The 10,325-nt window shown below is 50.8% G+C and overlaps 2 protein-coding genes across 3 annotated transcripts; both read left to right on the forward strand.

The window, feature by feature from the left end:
• Positions 1–2,201: 2,201 nt before the first annotated feature.
• CBY1 (chibby 1, beta catenin antagonist) lies at positions 2,202–7,777 on the forward strand. Of its 2 annotated transcripts, none has more exons than XM_024579307.3 (5): positions 2,202–2,308; positions 3,871–3,955; positions 4,948–5,053; positions 5,137–5,255; positions 7,020–7,777. In XM_024579307.3, the coding sequence occupies exons 2-5, from the start codon at positions 3,878–3,880 to the stop codon at positions 7,098–7,100; spliced, it is 384 nt and encodes a 127-aa protein (XP_024435075.1). In that variant the 5' UTR covers positions 2,202–2,308; positions 3,871–3,877; the 3' UTR covers positions 7,101–7,777. The 2 variants fall into 2 exon arrangements, with proteins under 2 accessions (XP_024435075.1, XP_024435076.1); XM_024579308.4 differs by having other exon boundaries at positions 2,215–2,348.
• Positions 7,778–8,220: 443 nt separating this feature from the next.
• On the forward strand, positions 8,221–10,260 carry TOMM22 (translocase of outer mitochondrial membrane 22). The gene is made up of 4 exons (XM_024579261.3): positions 8,221–8,358; positions 8,643–8,761; positions 9,222–9,339; positions 9,570–10,260. The coding sequence occupies exons 1-4, from the start codon at positions 8,242–8,244 to the stop codon at positions 9,642–9,644; spliced, it is 429 nt and encodes a 142-aa protein (XP_024435029.1). The 5' UTR covers positions 8,221–8,241; the 3' UTR covers positions 9,645–10,260.
• The last annotated feature ends 65 nt before the right edge of the window (positions 10,261–10,325 follow it).

Raw genomic sequence — 10,325 nt, forward strand, 5'->3', positions numbered from 1 at the left:
CTCTGAAACGTGTTAAGTTTTTACTGTCAGCACTTAAGGAGGAACAAAGGACAGGGGAGGGAACTCGGCTGAGTACCTACCCCGTGCCCCGCACTGCGCTGTGCGCCAGGGGTAGAAGAGGAGAAGAATAAGAAACATCCCGCCCTCACCAAGCTGAGACTGGAACATCCTTGTTTTAAGTTAACATGTTTTAACTTAAATAAATTGACTTTTGCCCTGGCTGCTGCAGCTCAGTGGATTGAGCGCCAGCCTGCGAATCAAAAGGTGGCAGGTTCAATTCCCTGTCAGGGCACATACCTGGGTTGTGAGCCAGGTCCCCAGTAGGGGGCGTGTGAGAGGCAACTGATTGATGTATCTCTCACACGCATCGTTGTTTCTCTCCCTCTCTTTCTCCCTCCCTTGCCCTCTCTCTAAAAATAAATAAATAAAATCTTTAAAAAAAACCAAGTTGACTTTTATTCGGTTTAACCTTGGGGAATTCAGTGACTAGTGACAGTGTCTAATACAAGGCAGCAGTCTATTCCTCCTGGGGATAGGAGGGTGAGCCAACCAGACTCGATCCCTGCCCTGAAGGAGCTCAGTCTACCAGGGGAGGCATGGGATGACCAAACAATCATATTAAGTAATCGTCAATAACTCTGACCACTTCCTCGAAGGGTCACACAGTGCTACGTGATGGCATAATAGCAGGCGCTGACCTAGTCAGCATGGCCAAGACTTGAAGGAAGAGCAGGACTTAACTGGATAAAAGGAGCGGGGAAACACCACCCAAGCAGAGGGGGTAAGGTCGGAAAGGTAGGAAAAGGCTGGACCATGCATCACAGTAGCCCTAGCCACATGTGACAGGCAAGCCCTTGGAACTGGGTCAACGTGACTGAAGAAGTAACCTTTTAATTTTAATATGAAAATGAAGCAGTACCCCTGACCCAGTGTGGCTCGGTTGGGGTTGTCATCTGGCAAAGGAAAAGGTGGTTGGGGCACATGCCTGGGCTGCGGCCCCGCCCCTGTTGGGGCCTGTGCGAGTGGCGATGAATGTTTCCTTCTTTCTCCCTCCCTCCCCCTCCCTCTAAAAATAAAATAAATAAAAAATTTAGAAAATGAAGCAGTGCCAATATAAATATATTAATTATACAACGTTGAAAGGATAAAATTCGAGACACTTGGAATTAAATATTATTCAAATTACTATCATCTGATTTGTTCTTTTGTTGTTTTGACTTTAAAAAATACGGCTCCTAGAAAATTCTAAACGACATACGCGGCCCACATTATGTTTCCAAGGACAGCGCAGGGCTAGACCGTGCAGATTTTGGTTCTAGGACGTGGAACTCTCCCCTTCTCGATGCAGTGAGGTGTGGCTGGAAGAAAATTACACTTGGAGCCGCGGACCCATGCATGGGTCCTGCGCCTCCTCATCTGGATAGCCGACACCCACTAGGCACCCTAAGTTTCATCATTTATCAAATGGAGCTAACAAGACACCGTGTTAGGACATCAGGAGATCTAGAGTTGACACTGTAGAAGTTCCCTACCTCTTGCTCACTGTGAGACCTTGAAGCGGCCCCCGAACCTCAGTTTCCCCTGCTTGTAGAAGCCGAAGAGAGTCGGCGTGGGAAGGCGGGGAGGGCGGGTCACCGTTCTTCCGTCGGGCTTACCTGAAGACACCGGCGTTAGCCGGCGAACTCGGGGCCGGTTCAGTCACAGGGCCCTCGGGCGACCCTGCAAAGTTCTGCAGGTGACAGCGGACGCCTGTTGCCCCCACATCCACCAGGAAGAGGGGGCCCTTTGCTTTGTGGTCGCGAGGGAGAAAGAGCAGAGGGCAAACAGGGAGAGGCCCATTTTGCCACTGTGAGTCCCGGCATTCTCCAGGCAACGCCGGAGGCGACCACGGCGTCCCCCAATCCCACAACAATGGAACCTCCGCGCGCCGCGGCCTGACGCGGTTACCAAGGTGACGGCCACTGTAAGACCAGACCCAAGGGTCTGTGGGGAGAACTACTGTAGTTCCTCGTTCTATCCTATATCAGGGGGACATGCAAATGATTCCAGAAGACAGTCCCTTTGTGGAGTCTATTTAACATATCGAGAGAAGCCCTCGAGGGTTTCTGGTGCTTCTCAGAGGCTCTCGTAGGGGACTCCGCCGCGCCTGGCACCCCCACATTCTCGGTGGTAGAGGCCGAGGAGGGGCTGCACATGCGCGCGGCGGGCGGGCGGGCGGTGGCGTGGCCCGCGGGGACCGTGAACCCTCGGGGGCGGCTTGCGGGTGGTCTAGGCGTTTATTTGGAACCCGGCTTCTGGAACCTGTCGAGTACGTCTCCATCCCGGCGTCTCCGGAGGGCTGAAGAAGGGTAGGATGTCCGGGCGCTCCCTAGGGGACCCAGCGCCTCCCGGCGGCTGGAGCGGCCCGAGGGCGCCGGGCAGGGGGCGAAGGCAGGCTTCACTCCAGGCTGGTGACAGCCCCCGTCCAAGTGTTTTTCCTTGATTGTAAATTGGGATGGTAATTTTTCCCTTAGGTGGGCTGTGAAGGGCTCGAGCGCGAACGTTTGTTCGCTGCCGTCCACTGAATCCACGAGCCCGGGGGCGGCGGGGGGTGCCGGGTACCTGCGGGGCACGCTCTAGGCTGGCTCTGAACCCTGGGCGACGCGGATCCCTTCGCGAATCCGATGAAAGCCGAAGGCTCATTTTCTTGTTAGATTAATAAGAATGTAGTTGATGGGCCACTGCAAACTGTAAAGCCCCGCACAGTGATGCAGTGGTTGTCATCGCCGGTGCCGAGCAGTAGCCTTTGTTTTGAAGCCCAGTTCCACCACCTTCCCGCGGTTTGGTGGGGGCAACTTAGCTCCCCTAAGTCTCCGTTCCCTGATTTGTAGATGGGGACATCCTTGGGTTGCTGTAAGCATCAAATGGCACGGCTTTTTATAAACACCCAAGCGCTTTAACAACCCGTGGGTCTCGTACTGTTGTCTTTCCTGATCACAAATAAAGAAGCCTGCGGCCCAGGGTCCCGCTCAGGGGGATGGGGAGCGCTGAGTGATGGTTGGGACCCAGATGCTCTCTTCACTTCCTTTGTGCTGATCCCGCTCTCCCCGGGGAGTTCCACAAGAAAGAAGGCTGCCAAGGGGACCTCCAGGTCCACCCTAATGTTCCAGGACCCATGCATGGGTCTGCCAGAGCTGTTTGTGGATGACGGGACTTTACTTAAAAGGCAGCTAGTGCAGACCCTTCCTTTTCCTCATCTGTTAGATATTGTGGGTGTCAGCTCTGCCATGTTATGGGCCTCCTCCTTCCACTGGACACCTCACCTACCTACAGGACAGGTGACCTTTGACATATACACTGAGTGAGGGGCACTGTTACCCATCTGAAAGTGAAGTATAAATACAGCTTCATTTCTTTAAAATGGAGTCTATGCCGAAGCTATTGCCTAGTGTGATTCTTGTCATTGTACTGGAGTAAGTAAAATTGTATCCTTTGCTCCAGACTGTGAATCTGGTGATGTCAACTTGTGACAAAGTTTAACACGGGCAAGTCAGGCACTTGGCTGTGTTAACAGAAACTGTAGAGCCGCACACACCTGTGTTCAAATTCCAGCTCCCCTTTAGGACCTTAAGTGTTTCTAAACCTTATCTGTCAAATGGGGGTAGCCAGAGGAGCTGACAGAGGGTGGTTGCGAGAGCCGAGATTCCCCGTGTGAAGGTACTGCCTGCCTGGCACGGGGCGAGCACTTGACACGTGGGGGCCACTGCCAGGGACTGTGAATAGCCACAGAGGATGTATATTGCAGTGATTTTAGGGCAGTAACCTAAAGTCGCTCACTCCGCTGTTGGTACCCCTGACGTGTTCTGCCCCCATCGACCTTTCCTTCGTCAGGCCAAAGATGCCTCTCTTTGGGAACACGTTCAGCCCGAAGAAGACTCCGCCTCGGAAGTCTGCCTCTCTGTCCAACCTGCATAATGTGAGTGTCAGGACGAGGGGCAGCCCGGTGTGCGTGTGAGTGGCGAGCCTGGTCCCCGATTGGGAGTGAGATCCTCTAGAGGCATCCAAGGAGGGGGCATCCTCTTCATTCATGCTGCTATTGCTACCATCACTTCTAACTCCTCTGTGGAAATCACTGTCAGAGCTTGCTCAGGCACCTAGTAAAGCAGTCAATCTCGTGATTGTTGACTCCACATATTGTCCAATTTGACTTCACTTTATTCCCAAGACGTGGCCAGGAATCGATTTCAGTCACATCTAAGCATCAAGTCCTTCTGAAAAATGACATTTCGCCACCATTTGTGGCATTCAGAAGGCTCTGTCACAGCCCCAGAGGCGGTGTCCAGGCTCCTCGAGGGTGGAGCTGGTCCCGTGCATCTCTGAACACCTAGTACTCAGCCTGATGCGGGGTGGGTGCTCAGCGAGGAGCGGAAACATCGGAAAATACAGTGAAGAACAGCTGCTACTGTTAGCAGGGCGTTAGCATTTGGTGCTTGTCCAGGACATGCAGGGTGGGCAAAGTAGGCCTACAGTTGTTCACATGGAAAATAATACAGTAATTCATAAGTAATAATATAGGAATAGACTGTGTTTTGCATATTCACAACTGTAAATTCACTTTTGCTTGACCCTGTATATACCTCCATAGAAAGCAGCTGATAACTTGGGCTTATTACACTTAAAAAGCATTTTTCACAGTAGATGTAAAATAATTCATTTTACAAATTTCAACATATATAGCTTTTTCAGAAAATGTCTATTGTATAAAGCAGTATGTTTCATTTCTCTTATAGTTTAAAAGTGTTTGTCACACCTTACTTGATTTTCTGACTTCAAAAACGTTATTAAATGTGCTGGGTAATGAACAGAGGAGAGAAAGGAATTATCGGGGTCCTGTGGTTAGGAGAGGTGCTGGGACTGGAGTGTGAGGGCTGTGGCCAGCCGAAGTGGCACGCAGTGTCTCACCCACAGTTGGACCGGTCAACCCGGGAGGTGGAGCTGGGCCTTGATTATGGAACCCCCACTATGAACCTGGCTGGACAAAGCCTGAAGTTTGAAAATGGCCATTGGATTGCAGGTGTGCTGATTTCCTGCCATTTTGTCTAGCAGGACTGTGGGAGGAAACCCTCCTTGTAACTGCCGCCTCTATCTTTCCACCAGAGACAGGGATCAGTGGAGGTGTGGACCAGAGGGAGGCTCTGCGCCTCCGGAAGCGGAACCAGCAGTTGGAAGAAGAGAACAGTTTATTGCAGATGAAAGTGGACATCCTGCTTGACATGGTGAGGAAAGTGGTGGGAAGGGCTGCCTGGGCTTTCCTTCCGAGGGAGGCTCCACCTCGAATCAGCTCTTGCAGCTCATACCTCGTGAGTGCATGTGCCCAGGTACATTGCTTTGAATCCAGAGATACAAACCCAAATCAGGCATAGTCTCTGCCCTCAAGCACTCACAGTCTAGTGGGGGGACGGAAACAAACGCAATGACAGTTCCTCGTGGTAAAGGCAACACTCAAGAGTCTGTATAGGGCCTGGTGTTAGAGTGTGAGAGAGAGAAGTTCCTCTGAACCAGGAGGGAGCCACAGGGGAAGGGGTAGTTGAGCTGAATGTGGAACAATAAAGGGAGGAGTGGAGGCTGGGATAAAGGGAAGGAGGACCATCTGCTCACAGCTTGGAGGTGTCCTGTCCCATGGGGGCCTTCTCCTGTGCCTGGCGCAGACCTGCGCAGGAGCTCTCTGCACGGCATCTGTTTCCTGTGGTTGTTAAATACACAGCAGCCACCCTGGCTGGGTGGCTCAGGCAGTTGGAGCATCGTCCCACACACCAGAAAGGTTGTGGTTTCCATTCCCACATACTATCCTAGGGCGCATACCTAGGTTCGGGTTTGATCCCTGGTGGGGCACGTTAAGGGAAGCAACTGATGGATGTTTCTCTCTCTCTCCCCCTCCCATCCCCCCTCTCTCCACCCCCTCTCTCTCCACCCCCTTCCCCTCTCTCTAAAATCAATAAACATATCCTTGGCTGAGGATTAAAACGGCAACAACAACAAAGCCCAGCAGCATGTATCTCTGGGCCTAGAGATACATGTGAAGGCCGACTGAGAAGCAGGAGAGCGTACACTGGAGTGGTTAAGAGCACGCGGTCTGGAGTTAAGCTTCCTGGCTTCTTGCCCAGCTGCACACCAGTCGTGTGCCTTTAGGCAACTTAAGTGATCTGTGTGAAGCACTTGGCTTCTTCAGCAATAAACTAGGCATGATAGTGGGAGTCACCTAGTAGTGAATTAATCCTACAGGTAAAGCACTCAGGATAGTGGGTTACTCAGGAAGTGTAGCTCTTCATAGTAAGATGACCTCTACTTCAGAGAGTTTATCTCTCTGTCCCTGTAATGAATATCTGAAGTCCATTGAAAGATTCTGATGAGGAAAGTGGCATTTTATTTTTAAAGCATTTTCTCCCTATGCATCATGGGAGCTACAGCTTAGACGCAACTAACCCTTTAGATTAGAATCACCAATATCTGCCTTTTTCATCCCCTGGGGCATGCTGCTGTTAACACAGTGAGTGCCGTGCAATCCTAGGTGATCGAAAACATTGATGGAGCCCTGGCTGGTGCGGCTCACTGGATTGAGTGCCAGCCTGGGAACCAAAGATTGCTGGTTAAATTCCCAGTCAGGGCACATGCCTGGGTTGCAGGCCAGGTTCGTGGCTGGGGGCTGCAACAGTCAACTGATTGATGCATCTCTCACACATTGACGTTTCTCTCCCTCTCCTTCTCCCTGCCTTCCCCACTCTCTGAAAATAAATAAATAAAATATTTAAAATATATATATTTTAAGTTATTTTAAAAAACCCCATTGATGGAGTGGATGTGTTCTTCAAGTACTTGAAGTGGTTACATTCTGCCCAGTTACAAAGCGGATCCTGTCATGGAGGCCGGCTGGCAGTGTTAGAGAAAGGCCCAGGGCCTTTCCCCAGTGCACAGGGCTGGCCTTGGAAAACCTGAAACAGCCCAGAAATGTCCTTTCTAACCGCCTGCTGCTTTACTTTCAGTTCTCTGAGACCACTGCCGAATTCCAAATAATGAAGAAGGAATTGAATGAACTCAAGAGCGTCAACCGGAGAAGGAAATGAAGACCTCCAGAAACATTCGTTAGGAGAATAGGGAGAAATCTACTGATCAGAGAGTTGTTTGGGTTTTTTTTTTTAGCCAAACTAGTGGAGTGGGTCCTGGGAGAGAGTGCCATGTAATAGGGTCAAAGGCACTGGCACCTTTGATTCCCAAACTTCCCCTCCAGCGTTTGGTGCAAGAAATTGCTCAGGACTTCAAAGCAGGTCTGCACTTCCGGAGGGCCGCTGTTGGTGCTCTGCAGGAGGCACGTGAGGCCTGTCTGGTCCGGCCTTTTTGAAAACACCAACTTGTGTGCTATCCATGGCAACCATGTAACAATTATGCCAAAAGACATCCAGCTGTCACGCAGCATACTGGAGAACATGTTTAAAAATCCACTATGATGGGAAACATTTCCTTTTTTTAAAAAAAAGATTCTCTTTTCCTGTTATTGGTAGTTCTGAACGTTTTCTCCCCCCTCCCTCCCGCCGTGGGTCAAAAGGTGTCTAAGTACATGATTGCAAGTGGAAAATAGGGAACAGAAATCAGGTTTTGGCAATTTTTCCATTTTCATTTGTGTGTGAATTTTTAAAATAGAAATGTGGGGACATAAAGGATTAACGCAAGTCAATGTTCCAGTGAACACTTTCAGCAGTTCAACTGTATGACAATATAAATAAACCTGTTAAATTTTTCTGGACGATGCCAGCTTTGGATTTTTAAAAACAAGTAAATTTCTTATTGATGGCCACTAAATGGTGTTTGTAGCATTTTTATCACAGTAGATTTCATCCATTCACTATACTTTTCATGCAAGTACGTTTTTAATGTTTTCTGGGCTGTTCCTGTAAGTTTGCTATTAAAATACATTAAACTATAATGAACAATAAAAATAAAATAAATAGGATCCCTGGGAGGTGTGTTAAAAATGCAGGTTTCTGAGCCCGCGAAACCCCTATTCAGAATTACTGCGGAATTACTCCTTAATTTAGCAAGGCTCGCCGGGGTTAATTCCCACTGAAATCTCAGCCGCCTCCTGACTGCGGGCCAGAGGGCGTCGCTCGCCTGCAGCGCGGCTGCCCCCGGCCCCGGAAGGGCAGCTCTATCCGCCGCCGCGCGCTACACTCGCCTTCCTTCTTCCGGTTCCGGTGTCTCCTTACAGCCATGGCCGCTGCCGTTGCCGCCGCTGGCCCTGGGGCTCCCCTGTCCCCAGACGAATTGCCTCCGAAGGGTGATGCCGAGAGGACCGAGGAGGAGCTGGAAGAGGAAGACGACGAGGAGGTACTGGGGCCCCGTGGGGTGGGGCGGGGCGCGGGGTTCCGGACGGGAGCGTCCCGCCCGAGAGTGTGAGCTCCGCGTGCTGCGGGACCGGGGCAAAGGCGCGTACCGGAGCCTGGCGAGGAGCCTGGCGAGGTCGGAGCGTCTAGTCCGAGAAGCGGAGTTAGGGGTCCTAGTGGGCCCAGGGTGCCCTAGCTCCGGGGTCGGGGGTGGGCGGCTCGGCGTGTCCTGGCGTCGGGAGGAGGTTACCGCCGCTTCGGCCAAGACTCGGGCCTCCTCCACCACAGCCGGATGAGACCCTGTTGGAAAGACTCTGGGGTCTGACGGAGATGTTTCCGGAGAGGATCCGGTCCGCGGCCGGAGCCACTTTTGATCTCTCCCTCTTTGTGGCTCAAAAAATGTACAGGTAAGGGACAAGGGCAAAGACGTCGGGGTGTGCCTGGGGTGCCATGAATGAACACGGGCTTTGGAGGGAGTATACCTGGGTTGGGAGCCAGCCTGCCACCTAGGTCTTTGAGTGTGACCTTGGACTTGCGGTACCTTACCCTTTCTTTTCTTAGTCTTGGTTACCTATTCTATAAAGTGGTGATTCTTGTTGGGCAGGGGCCTTGTTAGGGTCGTTTCAGAGTAGGTGAGATAATTAACGTATTCGTATCTTTGTAAGAACCCAGGAGAACATTAAAACTGTTCTCACTAGATGTACAGCTACTAGGACTGCTGGTCCTCTTTCTGGTCGGAGTTTGGTGCAAGAGTTGGGTAGAATACGTTTATCAGAAACAGTGGCGTACATAGCGTGAGAAACTTTGTTCTGCTTGGTGCAGCTGTCTGGTTTTGCCTCACCGTAGTGCTGACAAATCCTCCTGCAGGTTTTCCAGGGCAGCCTTGTGGATCGGGACAACTTCCTTCATGATCCTGGTTCTTCCTGTTGTCTTTGAGACTGAGAAGTTGCAGATGGAACAGCAGCAGCAACTGCAGCAGCGGCAGGTGAGCCCAGGCCCTGGGCTTTTTGCCAGTGATGGAGCCACAACTTGGTTATGTCTCCAGCGCCTGGGTAGACCAGCAGTTCGTGTGTGGGTAGAGGTTGGGATCTGTTCCATGTTCTTGATTGTGCTGTTGGCATTGTTTTGTAGACCTTGTCTGCCTCCTATTACGTGGATGAAAAATGAGATCCCTGGGCCTGCACAGTGCCTTACATCCTTCCTTTTCTGTTCCAGATACTTCTAGGGCCTAACACAGGGCTGTCAGGAGGAATGCCAGGGGCTCTACCTTCACTTCCTGGAAAGATCTAGATTGTTACTGCTATATTTGACCTGTCTTGGCAGGAGAAGTTTGAAAATTCAATAGTGTTTGAACTCCTGTTTTTTGTTTTTTTGTTTTTTTTGAAACTTGGGCACACTGACCTGTCTAAACCTGGTTGGGAGAATTTTCCCCATGTCATCTCATGGAGAGACTCCCTGCTTGCACCTGTGCCCTCCAAGCTGTCCTGACTTACTACTTCTGTCCTCGCTCTGATACCAGAGTGCGGCAGCGCAGATGGTTCCTCCACTCTGGCCATCCCACGTCTTTTGCTAAATTGACTCCTGACGGGAAGATCTCAGTAGCTCAATGTGGGGGCCATTGGGAAGGACGTACCCCTGACCGTTACCGACTGTTGTTTTGACATGCACACCATAAGAAATACAAAAGCATTACAGCTGCAGTGTAAAAGCAGCCACTGTGAATTTCTGTGTATCTTGGAAAAGATGGCAGGCTGGCGGCAGCTTGAAGCACAGGATGGGGACGGGAGAGCAGAGCAGCTTTCTTCTGCTGCGCATTTTGGCTGTTAGACCTGTGTGTGTTTCTAAGACAATAAAAGAGTCAGTGCTAGCTTTTGTATTTAAATATTAAAAATGATCCCAGCCCAAAGTGTTGTGTGTGTACTTCTGAAACATACACACGTTGAAATTAGACCATTTCAGCAGGGTAGAGAC

This window comes from Desmodus rotundus, chromosome 3 (assembly GCF_022682495.2).
Source record: "Desmodus rotundus isolate HL8 chromosome 3, HLdesRot8A.1, whole genome shotgun sequence".
Classification (NCBI taxonomy): Eukaryota; Metazoa; Chordata; class Mammalia; order Chiroptera; family Phyllostomidae; genus Desmodus; species Desmodus rotundus.